Source organism: Diadema antillarum, unplaced genomic scaffold, assembly GCF_040938485.1.
Source record: "Diadema antillarum isolate AM-2024a unplaced genomic scaffold, OU_Dant_1.0 scf00000055, whole genome shotgun sequence".
Lineage (NCBI taxonomy): Eukaryota > Metazoa > Echinodermata > Echinoidea > Diadematoida > Diadematidae > Diadema > Diadema antillarum.
In genome coordinates, this window is record NW_027270944.1 from 388812 (window position 1) to 409932 (window position 21121).

Genomic DNA, 21121 nt, shown 5'->3' on the forward strand with positions numbered 1-21121 from the left:
AAAATTGTAACTTAAAAACATTGAAAATGTGTAGGTGTAGGCCCCTAGCTGCCGTCTGTTTTTAGAACAGTGCGGGATGTCGATGTTTTATTGTCAGCCAAATAGCGACGAATATCATTCTGATATATAATAATTCTATTTCAGCTTGGTAAAGAAAACAAAGGACTGAATACCACCAACGCAAACACGGAAAAACGAAACAAACATCAAACAAGTTTTTCACACTTGAATAGACAAAATAAACCAACAATCTCGTATAGAAGATACACGTATTACGATAGATTCGAAAAGTGCCATTTCATTCCTTTTGGGTTATCTAAAAATAGTATCCTCGACCTGATGCAGTTGAAGCGAAATTAGCCCTTACGGAATATGTTTATAAAATGTGTCTTATGAATTTATTGATTATGCTTTCCGAGACCTCCCTGAATAAACAAAAAAAAAATGTGTTAAACGTCAATCCTTGCAATGATCTCAGTGCCATGGAATTATACCGGTATTGACGGAATTGATGCAGCATCAGTGTACATGTACTTATGGGCCAAAACCATTAAAAATGTACAATTCAGGTTTTGAAATTTTGAAAAAATAAAGTTTTCTCAAAAACATTCCGACAACGAAAAATTGCTAGAGGATACACTGAATTTCAACTTAAACAAAAATGAGCAACAAATATTGCAAACTTTTTATGTTCTGAAATTTGAAGTTGAACATGAAAATTTCACCACTGTAACTTACGTTACTGCGCTTATTTTTCTTTGACCATATTCATTCTGTTTAGGGATGGACAATTTAACTATCCTTCTATTGGTGGATAGTTTCGAAGATATGACCATTCTTATTTCAATGTGCCTGCTATATTTTCCATTCATTTGATGAGTTGCTGTAACCGTGAATTAAGATATTGATAGATATGATGGAGGTTGTTTACTATGTAAAGTTAGATTGTTTCCTGTGGTTTTTTTATTCGTACACATAGAACTTGCAGAAAACTGCCAAATGATTTTAGATGGATTTGTCCTGCACATATTCTCAAACAATCTCAGTCACCATATGACAAATGAAAATGTGACTGTTTAAACCTTGGTAACGTTTGTTACGCATATGAGTCACGTATGTTACATGAATATATTAAACACTAAAAAAGAAGATAAATTTTAAGAGTTCTAATAAATATCAAAAGTACCAGCGTTGCAAGACCTTCAGTACTTCTGGAAGCAGATTTATTTAATTGTCGTCTGATTTTATCGTCCTGATAGTATATACATTTGGCCAAAAATGAAAAATTGGAATACAATATTTAGATTTCAAGAGTTTATTTTGTCTGAATATCATGAGTTTCACTGCAAAATTACCTGTTGAAGTGCCCTGTTTAAAACCAAAGGAATGCATTTATATAAGAGTCACAAAAGACATTGTCAAGAACCCCTAAAATGTATCAGTGTGTACTATAAACAATTGTAACGTATGTTTCAAATGTTTCCAGATTGAAATATTAATCACTCGAAAGTGGAGATGCATTGGAAAGTGCATTAAAAAGGAATGATGCATCGCTAAACAACATTGCACAGTGTGAGCACACAAACTGGTCAGCACTTAACTGTTTAGCATATTAAAGTTTACATCAATAAGATATATCAGGCATAAGAGTGAAAAATGTGAAATAAATCACATCGAGCCTATGAAGTTTAAAATGCAAACACCAGCACTGCTTTATGATTAATAATGCATGATTATCACAAGTTTCATTAATGAACAAACCATGCATTATTGTTGCTTAAAACGTACAGATTTCTTGGCACATTATTCAATAATGTGCTAAAAAATCTGTAAGTTTTAAGCAACAATAATGCATGGTTTGGGTAATAGTCACAAAAATACAGAATTATGAACAATTTAAGAGTGGTCACGTAAATAGACAGCTTTCTCACGGTTTTAGATTGAGAGTATAACTGACCTATGACACACTAGTCTATAAAGACAACAATGATAAACACAAAAAGGCGCACCTTTCATAATTTGGATACCCCCCCCCCTTTTTTTTGGGGGGGGGGGGGAGAGGCAATGAAAAAGGCATAGAAATGTCAGAAGAACAAATTGCAGTTCTTCTATTTCCATTACATAGAATAAAAGTTCGGTGACCTATAAAATGTTTTCAGTGGACATCATTATAAAAGACAACTGTAAACTCACAATCTAGTATTTTTCTGCAAAAGGCAACTTTCAATAAAAGGCATACTGGGTAAGAGCCAGTGTATAGGAGAGAATAATGCAAAAGTGGCGAGTTGTATTATAGTGAAATTATATAAAAGTTGGTATAAGAGCGTTAGTATGACGCTTTCGTCTATTTTCTTGGTTAAACTTCATATTTTCATTAATATCTCGGAATAGTTAGATTGGGTAGAAATTTTCATGGATGATTTTCGGTGCATAAACAAGGAAATTTACATATATTTCATCCTTTCAATTTGATATCTACAAGCCAACACTTTTATACAGTACCTTTCATTGTAAAGCATACATAAGTATACATCATTAGCAAATTTTTAAATTTGTGAATCAATTTCCTTGTCAATCCTTGTCAATCAAGTCGACATTGTCACCTTCATTCACCCTTTGCTGAGATCGGTTTAAGTCTTCTTTTATTTTCTTGCCGAACGCTCTGTGCTTTTTAACTCTTTCATTTTTTTTTCTGCGCTCTTGTTTTTCCCAACTCTTAAGATTTTCCACAGGAACGTAATACTTTTTTACACATTGTTTCTCGGATTTACTCTCTAAAAAAAAATCGAGTGAAAGTATTCACTCTTAATGGGGTGAATAAAAAAAAAGAGTGAATTTAGAGTGAAAAAATGTTCATTTTCACTCTTTTTAGAGTGACCTCAGGGACCACTCCTAAATCTTCGAGTGATCCCTGAGGTCACCCCAAAATGAGTGAAAATGAACTTTTTTTCACTCAAAATTCATTCCAATTTTACTCTAAATTCACTCTTTTTTTGTATTCACTCCATGAAGAGTGAATATTTTCACTCAATTTTTTTTAAGAGAGTACGGAAGGCTTCTTCTCCAATCTTTTCCTTTTTCCTTCTTCAGTAATCGGCCTGAATCTTGGCTCTTTATTTTCCCATTTTGACCTCTAGGAACCGAAGGAGTAATGATAAGATTCCAGAAAATCCATACTGCAAATCAGTAATAAGATATTCTTACATAATTACGTAACCTACGTTACCTCTAATTACAAGGAATGAAGTGTCACATAATGAATTTGGTAGACTACAGTCACTATAACTTTGAAGTAAATGATATGATAATTAAAATGAAAACCATTATTTTCATCATTCATATATCATTAACATACATATTGGATTGATTTTGATAGAGTGATTGAAACCTACGTTACCAGGGTATTCAGGGCCTCATTGACAATGATTATCGCCAAAAAGAATGGTTAGTGCAAGCGTAAAATTGAAATATGTTTTTCATCTGTTTATTTATGGATATTAGTCTTTTTTAGGATAAAGCTTTGGTGAAAAGCACGACAGTGTACATGCATATGTAAAATTGAAACCTACGTTACCTTAAGTGAAACCTACGTTACAATATTGACCCTATGTTTAAGTACCTTAATGTTGTATAAATATCTGAGTGTGATGTAAACTTATTATTCTCCTCGACAAAACAAACACCAAAGTACTTGCTTATAGTAAAAAAGTACCAATATTTGAATGTGATTACGCTAAACATGACTTTGAAAATATATATACCGTTCGCTCAGATACTGAGAAAGATCTCGTGCAGTCCATTTCCTGTGAGTCGTCAACGTGATGTGCCATTTTGTCGCAATGACTGTTTCTATGCAACTATGGAGTAAGATAGCTCTAGATAGCACTTGTTATCGATGAATGGTTGCAATGTTAGTGAATCTAATTAAGATTATTTTTTGGGGGGTAACGTATGTTTCGGTAACGTAAGTTACATCAGACCTTCGATGTGACTTTTTCAAGCGATTAGTAATGGCTCAAAACTGAAAACTCAGTGGAGAGATTGGGGTACCGTATGCCTATGTTTGGCATCTTCCTTGTAACATTTTCATTTTTAATTTTCCATAGCGGTGGTAACGTATGTTTCATTTCTTAACCATACGGTCTGACACATATTAGTGCTTGAAGCTTTTTCTCTGCAGCAGATAACCAGGTGGCACAACTATTGTTTACAGCATTGGACGAGACATTTTCTAAGTTTTTAGGACGGATAATTCACAATTTCAACCCCAGGGAATGTTTTAAAGGAAAACTTGAAATCATGGTAACGTATGTTTCACAGGCCTTTGCGACAAATTTGACTTGTAAAATAATTCAACTGAACAGTTTTCAATTATATTTCTTTTTATTCTAACGTGTAGGCAAATGGCTTAATTTGCCTTAGAACAAGTTTTAATGAAAAAAGATCATGCTTTCATTTGCATAATAGTAACATATCGGCAAAACTATTAATTTGCGACATGCTGTTTTTGGCGGGTTTACCATCTTTATGAATGCATAACTTCCGAAAGAATCATAACTGGATGTTCAAATTCTCGGCAGTTCTAGTTAACAATGTACTAACGGTAACTATTACCCGAAACTTATAACAATCGGTCGTTGCTTTATTTTCTCTTTGGTAAAACTATTGCGACAAGTATTTCACTAAATTGTACATATTTAGTGGTTTTGAACCTTATAATGTTTGTGTATGCGACACAGATCAGGGAGGTGGGAAGAGATTGAGGGGGGCAGTTCCACAAGGATGTGATGATGTCATCGCGCGACCTAATTAGCGATATTTATCAATAGCGCCATCTACGATGAAGTTTCCTTGGTGTCAAATCGTACATTACACTTGCTTGATAGTGTAGTCACGGTATCTCTACCCTCCTGTATAATAAAAATGAGAGACTATTGTTACGTAGAGCTGCTGCACCTACACATTCACGGAGTAGCCGTACCAGATGTGTGGAATGGATGGCTGTGAAGTGCGCACGCTCGGGATTTACGTACGTGTAAACGTGTACTGAACGGTGCTATACGTAGGCGCGTTCGTCAATGCAATGCTTACGAGCGCGGTTTTCCCCACTGGTTGTATGCGTTGTGCGTGTGTCTATGAGAGATTGATGTGCACGCTTTATACATGAAGTAAGTGTTTCACGAAGATACGATTGTTACTGGCTCTAGGCCCAGAAAGTGTGAGGAAAATCCACATTTCCAACTCCTTACAAACACAAATCTCACAAATATGGCGTTAAAAAGAATAGCAAAGGTAAGAAAATTTTAATTTCACTACCATATGCCTCTATTGTTGATTTGAAAGTGACTTTTCCCCCCATATTTTGGGGCATAACGTGGTCTTGTTCCGTGGGGAAGTGGACGACGGTGTGTGTTGCGCAGTAGACCATAAGCCATGCAATGCAATGGTAGGGTAGGTGGCACTGCACAGCACAGTTTACAGACTGGCTGCTATGTTGGGTGCTATTGTGAAAATCACAAGATGTACGGTGTATTAAAATTGCCATAGCCTACTCGTGCTGTGCGCTGAGGGTAATGACGACAGAGTGGGAGATACTAGATAGTCGTCAGGGAAGCTCCTAAAAAGCACAGATAATGCAAAGATAAAATAACGTGAAGTGATTGTAACAGTCAATAATTGTAGGTCTAACATATTCTTATCTGAGGATCTGATAAGACCAACTCAAACTGCAGATGGGGCCCATCATGGCCATGTTATGCAGAGAGAGACGTGCTGTGTCATTCCAATTCCATTCATTTTGAACTATAATTCTGTGTGAATGAAGAGAGTAGACATTTGTGACTACAGTTGAACCTCTCATATCCGGACAAGTCAGGACCGGGGCTCATCCGGATAAGGGATTTGGCCGGATACGGGAGACTCGATGCTTTATACATGTACATATACATACACAAGTTTTAGCCCATTGTCGTACCACATGTAGTAATGTGTATACTGCAACCTTTTCATTGTTACATTTAGGGATGTTTGGGGATGTTAAAATGTCTGAGGGTAAGCAATTTGGAAGGAAATTTGATGTAATGTATGTTAATCATGTTGGAAGTAATATGTAATTCATGTGTGTTTGTGTAGGAGTTCTCAAGGAGTTGGGAATCCCCCTTTCCTCCCGTAATTATAAAAAAAAAAAAAATCACGGCGAGATTGCATCCGTATAATAGAGAGATCCGGATAAAGGGAGGCCGGATAATAGAGGTTCAACTGTATTTGAAATTTCTATGGTCTTGCAGAACATGCCTAAAATTACTGTCACTGACTTGTGTATATAAACTACACCGAGATTGCGCTACGTTTAAAGAAAAAAGAATATCAGTTCATATGAGTTAATGTTGACAAAAAAGGAAACAAGATCCTACTTTTTCTTATAAACTTTACTCAGTACAGATCTGTTCATGATCATAATGATGACATAAATTGTATCCCGGGGTACCAAATAGAAATCAGCCATTTTGTTGAATTATTTATTTTGTATTTAAAGGTTGTACTTATACCCGGGGTAACGTGTGATGCATCATATTACACTACACACAGCCACAGGGAGTGTAGTTCATTGTAACGATGTACAAGTTTGTAGATTAGCCATTGTTGATGTTGATGTTGGAGTGGATATGGATAAATGTCACACAGGCGTAAATGTACCGTTGTATTATTTGATAGGACTGATGTCCAATGGAGCTTTGAACGATGCTATTCATGATCAGAAATCCCACACAGTCAGAATCCACATCGTCTGCATGATCAATGTGCAGATTCAACTGAAGGGTATTATGAGGCTGCAATGTACAATGTACGAAGTGTATGAATACTGTGGTTATGGGGGGGTGGGGGGGGGGGGGGGGAGAAGCTGCACCTGAAGGTCAACATTACTAAACAATAAATTGGATAAAATCATGATATGAGGCAAACCACTGTCTTTTTCATGTAGTGCTTTATTTTATTGAGGTAATCTTGTAACAAATCCATGTATAAGATTTACAGTGTTATAAGCTCAACAGTCAAAAAAGCTGTGAAACAAAAAAAAAAAAGAATAGTGTTCAACTTCTCATTTAGAGAGGTAATAAAGTGTTCTGTTTTTGTATTTCAAATTAAAGGAGGAAATAGGTAATCAAAAATAGGTTTTATATTTTGATATTCTTGAGATACAGTGAATTGTGCGCACAAAATATTAGATTCAATACATAAGCAGGTGCTTCGCAAGTTTTATCACATCCAAAGAGCCTTTCAAACATCGAGAGGATAATATTAATTTTTCTTGAACTTTTCTTATGTGAAAAGCCACTCGGTCTTGATTTTGGTTGGCCCTTTTAGATTTGGGGGACACTACAAGTGAAATTTTCCTCTGAGTCTACATGTTACCCATCTGCCAATAATGTTTGTAATGTGGTCATGGTTTCACTCTGGGCCAACTCGGCTGTCCCTCTCAAGACCAGCCAATATTTTATTTTCTGATATTCTTCCTTGACCTGCATTATAGGCAAGGTGCTACATACTGTAAAAGTGGAAATTTTCATGGTGTTGAAATTCTCGTGCATTTCGCTCAACCAGAAGCTAGCGCAAAAATAAAAGCATGTGAATATTTTTGCGTGCCATTTGTTCCAGTACTTGATGTCTTGATTCCGTGGAATTAAAAGCTCGTGAAACTCTTCTTACATGGCCAAGCGCGAAAAATTAGTTGCGCAAAAATATCCACTTTTACAATAAGTACTTGCCGGATCGCCTGGAGCAAGTGCAAATCAAAGTTGGGCAAGTGTTTTGGAACAATGAGAAAAAATGCTTGCCCAAAATGGGCAAGCAAAACGTTCTGAAGCCCCATTTTTTTTTTTTACTTTCCCCTTCAAGTCCACAAAGTCAATCATACAGATGTCCAAAGATGACTGTTTAGTGATAGAATGCACTTTAATTTCATTTCAGCAACTTTCCAACATTTACATGAAGAAGCCCCAATGCAATGCATTACCAACACTTGATCGAACTAAGTTTGTCACTCCAATGTGTTAAAGTGTATGAATCAACGTATGCTGCTTATTCAAATGAGTGTGTTATATCAAGCCCTTTACTTACAAGCGATTTGTACATCATTTTCTGGTATTTTTGGACTTTTTAGGGGGCACGTGAAATTCATTTTCAGGAAAGTGTTTTGCAACAATATGAAAATCTGCTTGCCCGACCAGACAAGTGATAAATAAAAAAGTTATGTACAGCTGTACATGTACACATGTAGCACTCTGCTACAAGAAGTAAGAACTTCTCTTTTATTGTCTATAAATCTTGGTTGTACTGTGCCCAAATGATACCCATGATAATACTCAAATTCCTACAACATTTGGTCAGTAAATAAATAGATGTTATCCTCTCAAAATAAAGATCTTCTTTCCTAGAGTCAATTTATTTGCAATGCAACTAACAACTGTTTTTCGTGGAAAACTCGAGAACACAGAATAGGGGAAGTTGTCTATTTTGCTACAGATGCTGTATTCAAGGGCATGAAAGTTGCACACGCATTAATCGGATGTCATAGAAGTTGAAGTATCAGATGCCAACTTTTTCAGGGCCGCATTATGAAGGCTTCTCTGATAGCCTTTCACATTTAATGATCGAAAAGGGGGAAAAGTGTAACTGAGTGTAAGGACTAAATTTGATTGCTTCTGATCAAGTGATTCAATCCACACATTGTTTGGGCAGAAGCAGTTACCAATAGCAACGAATCAGTGCCAATGAAAGCATAATTAAGACTAAGAAGAAAAATGACACAAGTACACCTGTATGAATCATGCAATATGGTTCCCTGGAGGCATAGCAAAGTGGTGAACCATCTTGGATTACAGATGTATGTTTGACTTTTGCATAGATGTACATGTAGTAAGAAAGAAAATGAAAGTAGGATCTACAGCATGTCTCCTATCCCAGTGATTGTAGAAGAACATGCTTGCTATACCGGACACTGTAGTTTGAGGGGATTCATGTAGATTCAAATTAATGATTGTCAATTGCGTCAAGTTGTTTTTCTATTGCAACTGATTGACAAATTGCCCACATCCATGTAAATAAACACAAATTATTCAGTGTTTTACCTGTATTAGCAGTAACCATCATTAAAAAAAAGTAACAAATCATGTGCATGCACTTTCGTGGTGTATATGCCCATTATGCCCATGATTTTTTATCATGGCTCTTACTGAAACACTGGCGAATCAGTGTTTATTTACAAATGTACATCAATGTATGGCAATTTGTTGATCAGTGGCAATCATGTAGATTGCTGTCTTTTTTTAAAATGATGTAATGGATGGCATGGTCCCAGCAAACACAGGGAAGATGATAGTGACTGAGTTGGCCTTTTTCATTCTTAATACTTTCCAGGCTGTTCCATTCTGAGTGTCACTGCTTTTGGTTAAGATCATGCTTCTCTGCTGGAACAATTTTTTTCAGCAATTTATCCAGAATATCACAAATGTATGGAGATTCCAAAACTCCCTCCCTCAGGGTGGTCCACAACTTGAAATTTTAGCATGTTGCAAGCTTAGAATCTGAGAATATTGCAGAAATTGAATATGCGCGGAGCGCACACGATGAGTACATAGTACGCAATATTTTGCTGCTTATCTCTCTTTGTGCTGCTTACATTTAATGTTCTCTCTCATGTTTTGCACACAAATATCTAAAGTACCTGGTAGTTTGATGTTTCTTATGTTATGCATATGTTTTGCACATGTTTTGAATACTTTTACTTTGAGCTTGTTGCAAATTCTTGAGGATGTTGCGTAGCATGTTGCTGGCTTTTTAGGATGTTGCACAAGAATTTTAGCATGTTGCAGCGACATGCTAAAACCCCTTGTGGACCACCCTGCTCCCTCCCCCCCCCCCCCCCCCCACACATGTAAATGTAGGTAACCAAGCTCAAAGAGCTATGGAAGGGTACACTTATAATGATCATAGTAGACTTATACGCACAGTGTACAACATACTGTGGCATGCAGTATTCCATGAAATCAATGGATCTACTTCAACTCTGTACATTTCATTGGCTCAAGCTACAGCATGGCGATTTAATGGCATATCATGTACATTATGTAGTGTTCAATGGGGTTTTAACCCACTGAAGACTAGTCCCCAGTATACGCGGGTAGGTGTCTATGGGGAAATGCATGTTATAGCAAAACCAGTCCATCCTCGACGGGATAGCGAAACCCAACAAAGCAATGATCAAGTGGCAGGAATATTAGGGGAAAAATTCGGCGTAGCATTCATGTTTGCTTTCACAGTTACATAATGTGTGTGTGTGTGTTTGTGTGTGTGTGTGTGTGTGTGTGTGTGTGTGTGTGTCTGTGTGTGTCTGTGTGTCTGTGTCTGTGTCTGTGTCTGTGTCTGTGTCTGTGTCTGTGTCTGTGTCTGTGTCTGTGTCTGTGTCTGTGTGTGAGTGTCTGTGAGTCTGTGTTTCTGTGTGTGATATCTTTCCATGTCCATACAGGTAATTGTGAAGTACCATTGTACTGTGATTAAATGTGCCTGATGTCTTATACCAAGCCCATCATGGGCATATAATGTCAGAGCTCTGGACCTAAAGTGAAAACAAAAACTATTACAAGCTGATCATTACATTTTACCTCTGCCAAGGAAGGAGGCTGTGTTTTCATTGACTTTATTTTGTTTGTTAATTTGATTGTTTATTTGTTTGTCTGTGCGCAAAATAACTCAAAAAAAATTGTGAACAGATTTGGATGAAACTCTGTAGGAAAGGCTGCCGATGACACAAGGAACAGATGATTAAGTTTTGGTAGTGATCAGGGCATTTTTATGGATTTTATGAAGGATTTTCGATATTTTGGCAGGTAGGGTTAATGAACTTTGGAGTTCAAGTTGCACAATTTTTTTTTTCCCTGTGGAAGAATAAGATCAATGGTGGAAATGAGCTGCTTGGCAGAGGTCTGCACTCTTAGAGTGCTTCTCTAGTTGTAGAAGCAGAAGTCTTGTATCTTTTATACTTTTTAAAAAAAAAGTTGTGAATACTTAGCATTAAAAAGTCAATTATGTGTGTGTTCTTAAAGTTGAATGCATGTGGAATTGGCAATGACTCCCTTATGACTGAGTACTATTTGTTTCAGTCATATTTTTAGTTCACCTTAAAGGGACGGTACTGTAATGGTTGAGGTGGGGATTCATGTTTTGAACATTCCTAAGTGAGATAATGAGAAACCTCTCATCAAATATGAAAGAGCATGTAATTTTAAGAAGGATTCAACATTTACATTGTATTTGATGAAAATTGGTTTTGAAATGGCTGATATATCAAAAAAAAGTGATAATAATAAAAGGAGACAGGCCACGCCTTTTATTAGGATCTCTTTGTTTCACCTTGTTTTTGGATATATCAGCCATTTCAAAACTGATTTTCATCAAATAAACTTTTTATACCCCTTAGAATTGCATGCTCTTTGACATCTTATAGAGTGGTTTCTGAATATCTCGCAAAACGTTAAAAGCTAAATCCTCACCTCAACCAGAACTGTACACACCCTTTAAAGGGCAAGTTCACCTTAGAATACATGTGGAGTAAGATAATGCAGCAATATTAGTAGAAAGCATCAGTGAAAGTTTGAGGAAAATCAGACAACTTGTTTAAAAGTTATGAATTTTTGAAGTTTCAGTGCCACTATTTGCTGGATGACAGGACTACTGCAACAGCTTGTGATATCATATGCGTAGAACAATACAAAGGAAATATTTAGAAGGAAATTTCAACATATTTTTACTTTTCTTGCATAGTAAAAGACTTGACTTGCCCCTTTCAGAAGGCAGGGGGAAGAATGTTATCCTTAACATATATGTCAGTAGCAAGTCAAGGAAATGTGTACTTTTTTCAAAAATATGAAATTTTGTGGAATTCTCTTTATATTTCTGTATATTGTGCTATGCATGCGACATCATAAAACTGAAGTACATGTAGTCTTCTCACCCACCAGTGCCTGCTCAGAGACTTTGAAAGTTTGTAACTTTTGAACATACATGTATTGTCAGATTTTCGTCAAACTTTCACTGCCGTGTTCTACTTATGTTGCTGCATTCACTCAATCCATCTAATGTATAGTATCCCGTTGAGGACGAGTCCTGAGTATACTCGGGCAAGTGTCTATGGGAAACGCGTGTTGTAGCAAAATCAAACTGTTCTCAATGGGTTAAAGGGATTGTATAGTTAAACTATACAATCATGGTTGAGATGGAGATTCAGCCTTTAAGTTTTTGTGAGGTAATTATAAAACCACCTACAAAATATGAAAGGGCATACAATTCGAAGAGGAATTCAAAGTTTATCTGATGATAATCAGTTTTGAATGGCTGAGATATCCAAAAGGAAAGTAAAAAAAAAAAACCACAAAAACTTGATAAAAGGTGGGTCCCACCTTTTATTATGATTGCTTTGTTTTGGATATCTCAGCCATTTAAAACCAATATTTATCAAATAAGCGTTGAATTCCCCTTACATTTATCCGCTCTTTCATATGTAATAAGTTTCTCATTACCTAAAAAAAAAAAAAAAAATCTTCAAAAAACTTAGAAAGCTGAAGTCTCATCCCATCTGAAACTATACCATCCCTTTAAGGTGAACTTGTCCTTTAAATAGTGTGACTGTGTTTAATGCTTGTTTAAGGTCCTCTGGAGATTGAAAATTGTTCTTAATGTATTTTGCCCCATTTTAATGTCACGCTGAGTGATGAGCAAGAGGAGTTCTTTCTTACAGTGCATGTCGTTAAAGTATAGTAAATTTTGGATATTACCCACTTGTGCTCCAACTCCTGTAGTCTTGTTTTACAGGTATAGTGGTTCACCTGGGGAAGTGTGAATACCAATATGTTTAATATGTCCTTATGTGTTTCTCTGAAAGAACAACAACACATAAAGACACTGATCACAAAAATTAAATTTGCTGGAATTGTAAGTGAAATGTGTATGTACAATGTATGTGTATGCTGATGATTGTATGTCTTTTCATCTTTCTTTCTTTTTTTCTGCCTCTAACAGGAATACAAAGACTTAAAAAATGATCCCCCACAAAACTGTTCAGCAGGTCCAGTTGGTGATGACAGTGAGTATTTGCAAAGCTATGTGAAAGCCCAGTGCTTTATAGAGCATTTCCCATTTGTTTGGTATTGTATGATGTGTGTGTCATGTCTATGATGTGGAGTACTTTCTATTCAGCACAGGTTTCATTGTGCAAGACTTAATAAGTTAATCAGCATTTACATAAAGTATAACCTGCACTGTCAAAAACAATAAATGTGATGGTGTGTCAGTTTACACAATAGTAAGCAGGGGTACAAATCATGTTATAATCATGTTATAAGTACCATAATATCTGTATAGCTATTGTGTAGGTTTAATTCTACAGTGTATGCTTGTCGTTTTGTTGCTAATGTTACTAATGTGCACTACATTAGGTAGCTATTCCATGTACTCCTTTCTTTTGTTGTCTGCACAAAGTGGGGGCTTCAATTGTAGTTGAAGAATGACAAAAGTGTGCTGTCATTTCTACCCCCACCCCCTTCCCCCCTTGGAATGTCAATAGCCAGGTTTTGAGGTTTAGTGTTTGGGAATGACATTGTACATAATGTGGTTTTGTGTAGGTGGGGAAAAGTCAAAGCAAAGCTATTAGAGCAGTTTAGGTCTGTCTGAAAACTTTTGTGAGTCAGAAACTGAATGATGAGTTTGTCTCCTCAAATGTCACTTTCTGTTAGACTATCAAGCAAACTTTTGTGTCCGGTTCAAGAGTGCAGAGACTTTTCTCCAGAAGTAGAGAGAAGTGTGAATTTTCCGACAATCAAATGTTCTCAACTCCCTCAAAGTTTGTGCACTCCAGTGAAATTTCCAGAGACTTGCTGCTTTTGTCGTTATGGTCCTAAAGTATATGTTCATATAGACTTGGGTCCACCACCACCACAAAATGTTACTTACACCGGGTGACTTCAAGTTTGGTGCTAATGCTGGTGTTAGTGTATTTGCGGCTGGAGCACCTAGCAATAATCCCGAACTTGAAATCAGTGGATGTTAGCAGGTTGACCTCAAAAGTATGATACATATCTATACTGTTAGTTTCGATAGCTGGTGTTGAATGGCGTCAGCTGAACCTAGGACCACTATTCTTGTTGGCAATTTAAGTGTCCTCCTCCCCCCCCCCCCCCCCCCCCCCATTGGCTCACACCAGTCCATAGGGATTATCAAATGTGCCATATCAAGTTCAGTGTAAGTATTAGCATTGCTACGTGTATATCATATGAGAGACACAAATGGATGCGCATTGTCCCCATTGACATCAAGTACGTGCATAGTCTGTTAATGCAGTGGTCGCCTGTGGAACTTCCATGAACACTTTAGACATTGCCACATAAATCTGAGCCTGAGAGCAATTTAGAGAAGGGATGAAATTTGTGCCATTTTGAAATGTCTTCCCCATTGACCAAAAACTAAGCAGTCATGACCACATATTTTCATATTTAACTCGAAACGAGCACCATCACGTTTTTCGTCATGCAATTCCCTTGGGACTTCACAGTGATCTGAAACACCAGTGTAGGGGATCAATTGTTTTGATCGGTGTTGCTTGTGTTAGTCTGACCATCGATGTTGGAGCTCAATTTGATTCATTTATTCGGGAGATAAAACCTGCGGCAGCACTAGCGCCGAACTTGAAATCATTCAATGTACATAAACTGGTCGCTGATGGCACCAACAAGGTCAATTATATTGAGCACTATATTCTTTTTTTTTCCTTCTTTCTTTAATCGAGAGAATTATCCATTATAAACAAAACAGCATAATGGACAGGGATGCACTCTGACCTAAGCTAGTGGAAATTGTGACTCATAAAGGAAGGCATGTGCGGAAGTTAAGTGTAGCTTGCTGCAAGGTATATTAGGTCTCCATGTGACGGCTTTAGTTTCCACTCTTCTTTTGAATAACATGGTAACATGTATTTGGAAACCTTGACTGATAATGCTTGTGTGTGGTTGTGCATTGAAGATGAAAGGGAATTACTCGTATTCATTTCATATGTAGCAGCTATTGTGACCAGCAGGACTTTTACAACCAAATGTGTTTCTTTGAAAGGGAGGGTAGGAATTTTGCTGTCGCGATTGAACATTAAACATAATTCATCTTCTTTTCTATAGCTAGTAAAAGCATGTGTTTTCAATTTATTCGGCTAAAACTTGAAAAGGTAAACATCTCCATCAAATGCATGGAAGACTTCATGTCGGAAATGAATTTTCAGTCAGTATTATGCATTTATGATATATACCCATTAATCAGATACCATACCAGTTGGTGAGCTTTTAGATTTTCAATTGAGTGATTTGACTCTCTGTAAGCATTGACTGTATTGCTCTCGAGGCAGCTGGGTTATGTGTGATGTGATGGTGTAATAAAGCAAGGAGCTCCATCAAATCCCACTTAGAAGTGGATTCTAAATATACCAGGCATTCTCCAGCTGTCTGCCATACTCTTGTGTTTTTCACACTTAAACCTTTCCATCTTGTTTTTTGTTTCTTTTTCTTTTGCAGTGTACCATTGGCAAGCAACAATAATGGGTCCAGTAAGTATCAAACTTTAAAAAAAAAGAAAAAGAAAAAGAAAAATGTTTGATTGAAAATTACAAGGAAATGTTCCACATGTGAGCACATTGTGTTCTAGAATACCAGTATGCTTTGGCTAGATGCCATAGGGTGATAGATAGTGTGTGATGTAGTAAAGGTAGACTATTTTGTATGGCATGACAGACAGAGATTAGGCCCATGAACAGCCGCAGCATGTGTAATATTGTCAACAAAGCGGTGATTTTGCAGATGCTTGTCATGGTCTACAGCAGTGATGATGAGTGTATGCTGTGTCACTGACATTCCGATTTTCATGATAGACAATGTCAACCCCCGCCCCCATAGACTCCTCTCCAGACTCTCAGTCAAACTTTGCATAAGCCTCTCTCAAAGGGGCTTTTGAGATCTGGGGTTGTGATTACTATTCGTGACTGGGAGAAAGCCTAACCCTCACATAACTCCTACAGAAAGCTAACTCTGCATATGGTTTTGCATTTGTGTCTTTTAGCCAATACTTCAAATGTCTGTTTAAAGTTAAGTTTATATAAATAACTCACATTTCGCTTTGATGATACAAACAGTGCAATTCACAAGAAACAAGCGGACATGTAGAAACATTTGCAAACTTATACAAATAATATTTTGACCATTGACAAGCACTCAACTAAATTAGTATGATATTTTATATTAGGAAAAGAAACATGCATGATTTTTCAATGGCATAATATCAGGAATTTATTTGATCAGATAAGAAAGAAGAATGTGCCAAGTGAAAAAGAATCTACTAAAAACACAGCTTGTTTCAATAATCAGTAGATTTCCTGGGGAGAATAGTCTTGTTAGAATTGGGTGCCCCCACAATCTTTTTTTTTTTTTTTTTTTCTAAATCTTTGTCACAATCAATTCTAGCCAAACAAATGTGAGGCTAAGCCTTGGGCCAAATCTTGCCACAGTAGCACACACTTTTCATAAGGTAGTACATTCATGTGGGCAATCTATGTAGCATGCACTCATGCACAATGGGCATGCTAAACTCTGTAGCCCTGACACTGGAGTATTGTTATGCTAGTACACAACAGGTGAGGAAGTGGCTTGAATGAGCCAGTATACTAGCCTCTTGTCTTTCCTTTGATGCATTTGTTGAGCTGGAAAGCAAGAACTTTCAGTTATTCCCACAAGATCAATTGACATTGATGATGAATAAATTGTATATGGATCACTGATAGTGAATGAATAAATTAATGAGTAAAAAATACATACATGTTGTATACATACATTAGGGCCCGACGTTAGCAAGGGCCTAGGGCCACTTCAAATTGATGTTGGACCACCAAATTCCCCAAAGGCTATCTCTTGGTTGCCCGATGTTACGTTTCAATTTAATTCTAGCCTCTACATTTCTTCGGACCACTAAAAATTCAGATCTAAAGATTTCAGTAGCCCAAACTGGCAACCAAAGAAAAAAGTTAGTGTCCTGTCGACCTCTGCACTACATAGAAACATGTACACACATGTTGTACATGCATACATAATGACTCGAGGAATTCATGAATAGATTCGCATAGATATCTATGTAATTGTTCTTAGGGCCCAAGAAGATTAAGTTTCAGTTTTGCAAATGGCATACTGTAAACTGTAAGGGATATCAGTATGAGGTTCCAAGTCAGAGTCAAATTTATTTTGAAGCTCATATGAATGTTATATGATATTCCTAGAGCACTTGTTAATATGTTTGTCTGTTTTCGGAATTGTAAGCTAATCTTTATTTTAATTCTGTTTTCCTCCACAGAGAGACAGTCCATACCAAAATGGTGTATTTTTCCTCACAATCCACTTTCCAACAGACTACCCATTCAAACCACCCAAGGTGAGCGATTGTCAGTGAAATGCGTTTGACGCACTGTAAAGTGTGATGTAGCCAGACATTTTGATTGTCCACATCCTCGATGGTAATGGCTGTCATGGCATATGAGAAGAGTATAGTCCATGGAAAGATGAGTCGGAGTAGATACAGTGGACTCCCGTTATAACAAAGTCCTCGGGACCGGCAATTTTCTTTCGTTATATTTTCGTTATAACTGAACAAATAAACAATAAAGAACAAAGAGCGGATAATTTTATGGCCTGAATTTTTACTTCGTTATAACTGTGTTCGTTACAACAGGAGTGTACTGTACATTAGAAGAATAATGACCTCTCAAAGCTGCTAATAATCATCAAAATTGTAATGCCACGGGTCCGTAGGGTCTTCTGAATATGACTAAAATTCTGCTGTCATATTCTACGTCTGTATGGGTTTCCCCTCATTAGCTAAGAAGTGATTCTGTCATAAATTGCTTGATAAACCCTCTAGCACCTAAACAACCTGCTGCTGGCTGCCTTTCTCGAAAATTCATGTTTGAGGTTGCGGGCATGTAGAAACGCATTTTTTTTTCATACTTCGTACCATCCATGGATGGTTACTGTATATGCCATATATTTCGCAAGTCTAAATTTTCGTGAATCGGGACTTCCCGACAATTTCGCGAGTGGTTAAATTCGTGATTGTGGAGTCATGTACTGAACGGAGAAATGTATACGCGTACGTCACATTCATATCGGCATTAGAGTCAATATTTTCGCGTGTTTTTAATTTCGCAAATAGCAGCTGACTTGCGAAATTCGCGAAAATAAAAACCGCGAAATATTTGGCGTATACAGTACATGGTATTCTGCATTCAATCTCTAACATTAGTTTGCAGTTTGCTGCATCCTACCTAAGTGTGTAGAAGTTGGCTTAAAGTGTACCAATACCCTTGAAATCAACTTTGTGTCCAGCTAGAATACACAAAAAAACCCAACCATAATTCACCTGTAATAGCCCCTGAAAGTATACATTATTTCGATAAATCAGATCATATCTCTATAACAATTTGGCACTTATGCTCCACGCATTTAAGTTCTGCTCGGTAAGTGCCGGTAATGATGTGTGCGCGTTCTAGCTATACGCGTACATTTTTATGAATAATATCAAGATTCCATGTCGATTGGATAGCCGATCACGCACACGCATTGCATATCACTATCATTCAAGACGTATTTTGAAAAAAATTTTGATAGCGCTATCGTTAGATTGAAAGAATCGGGTGATCGACTAGTCTACTTCAAGTCATTTTTGTTTTTGTATAAGGTACTCTTTAAAATTTACATTTAAACCACACTAAATAAAAATCAGAGTGACAAGCAATTCTGATATTTTACAGAGGGCATGTCTCAAGTATATTCTACAATGTAGCAAACATAATACTCAGGGTATTGGTACGCTTCAAGTGCTGAAGGGTAAAGCGAATATTCCAGAGCTGTGGATTATTTATCGTGCAAGTTTACAAGGCTTACCTGGACAAGTAAGCGTTACTGCATGTATCTCATGTATATTCTTCAGTTGACGTTGTGCCCTTGTGCCAGCAGTAGCCTTCCATTGACAGTGACCATCTAGTCTGCCCTGCATCGTTGTTCGTGCTTCCTTTGTCTCATGGCCTCTCCTCAACATTTTTTTTTTTTGGTATTCTTCTCATTATTCTCCCCCAAACAGGTAGCTTTCACAACCAAGATCTACCATCCAAACATCAACAGCAATGGCAGCATCTGTCTAGATATCCTGAGATCGCAGTGGTCACCAGCACTCACAATTGCAAAAGGTAAAAAGATAAAAGGAGAAAACAACCCACACCAACAAACGGGTAATCTAGCGAGCAGGAATATAAAGTCGCCCTCATGAGCCCTGCTCACACTATTTGGAACTGAAGAACCTTGTACAATATATGACAAGGTGTTATATTTGATGTGGATGAAGAGTTGAGTCAAAACTTTTGCTAAGAAGCAAACTTTTAAAAAAAAATTGTAAACACAAATATTTTAATGCTACTTTCTGGATGTCAACCCGCACCTACACATGATTTTAAACCCAAGATGACATTTTGGTATATACACCTTTTGCACACTGTTTTTTTTCTTCCCTTTCATCCATTTGTCATGTAGCGTCATTAGAATTTGCATTGTTTAAGATGTTGAAACCATATCAAAGCGAAAATTGGCCATTTTGTTGCATGAGAGAAAATTTGCACGTTTGTGCCACAATAAGACTGCCACATGATTAGCTCGACACTTAGTGTACAGCAACTGATACGTGCACGACTCCGCAGCCAGCTAGCTGCAGTGGTAATCCTGTAACACATAGTGCTGGTTTTGATTGTGATGATGGCAAACTTCACACAAAGTTAGGTAAATGGCCCTCCATTCATGCACTCTTTTTCTCGTGTTACTCCTGATAGCTTTACACATCGTCTACTGACATAGCAGCTTTTTTGCTGTAACATCTCAATGTCTCTCCTGTGAGTATGAGATCGAACCCTTTTTTTTTTCAGGCCCTTATATTGCTTGTTGCTGTTGTTGTTTTAACCGAGTATTTGTTCTACTATCTCGGCCCTCCTCTCTGCAGTACTTTTATCGATCTGCTCGCTGCTAAATGACCCGAACCCGGATGACCCCCTCGTTCCGGAGATCGCGACCGCATACAAGAAGGACCCGGAGAAGTACCGCCAAACGGCACTGGAATGGACCAAGAAGTTTGCGATGTGACCTTGCTGTGTGGGTAGTCATTGCCAAGGATTCAAATATGACACGCTAAAGTTATACCTATAATAGTTAAACTGTCGTATGATTTGCATCTCCGACGTGGACGTTATATCCCTTTGGTTTGTAATTTCCGTTTTGATGTAAACAGCTAAAAGAAAAAAACAACAAAACGAAAAAGAAAGAAAAAAAAATAATGTTTTGCCTCCTCCCCATCCCCCCGTGAACATTCTAGGTTAAGAAAATGAAAGTGGAGTTAAATAATAGAACGAAAAACACAATTGGAACTTATTTGCCTTGTCCCTCATTCAATGTTTGTGCTCCGTGAACAGGTTTTATGAATGTGTAGAACTTCACGATCGTACATATCATAAACCCCAGTTTTATTCCACGCATTGCCCCGATGTGTGTTGAGCTGGAGCATCACTGGTGGAAACCGGAGCGAGAAAGAGGAGCGATGTCTGCCGGAAGTCGGCACATCGTCATGGCAGGGATGCGGGGCTGTGCTAAAAGTCTCCTGCAAAATCTGTGCAGCTGATGAACCCATGATGGTGAAAAAAAAACCCAACTAAAGCAAAACAAGCAAACACGGGGCCCCAGTTAATCTTTGCTCTCAACACCGGTATGTCCTGTTGGAGAATGTTGAAACAAAACAAAACAAACAAACAAATAGAAGGGAGAATGTGGATGGGGATAGCAAAACACAGAGTGTGTAAATGATGATAACTCTGTGCTATTTGATAGAGGTGTAGGGAGAGTGGAAAACTTCATGAATTATGAACTAGGTGTGTCGTTTACCATACATGGGAAACTGTAATCATAAGCCAGGAGTTTTTTTTTTTGGGGGGGGGGAATTGGGGAAGGGATGG

At 37.4% G+C, this 21121-nt stretch overlaps 1 protein-coding gene across 1 annotated transcript; it reads left to right on the forward strand.

Annotated features, from left to right (window-relative positions):
- The first annotated feature begins 5173 nt into the window (after nucleotides 1–5173).
- LOC139715767 (ubiquitin-conjugating enzyme E2 D4-like) lies at nucleotides 5174–20914 on the forward strand. The gene is made up of 6 exons (XM_071627308.1): nucleotides 5174–5292; nucleotides 13075–13138; nucleotides 15609–15640; nucleotides 17431–17508; nucleotides 19213–19318; nucleotides 20119–20914. The coding sequence occupies exons 1-6, from the start codon at nucleotides 5269–5271 to the stop codon at nucleotides 20256–20258; spliced, it is 444 nt and encodes a 147-aa protein (XP_071483409.1). The 5' UTR covers nucleotides 5174–5268; the 3' UTR covers nucleotides 20259–20914.
- The last annotated feature ends 207 nt before the right edge of the window (nucleotides 20915–21121 follow it).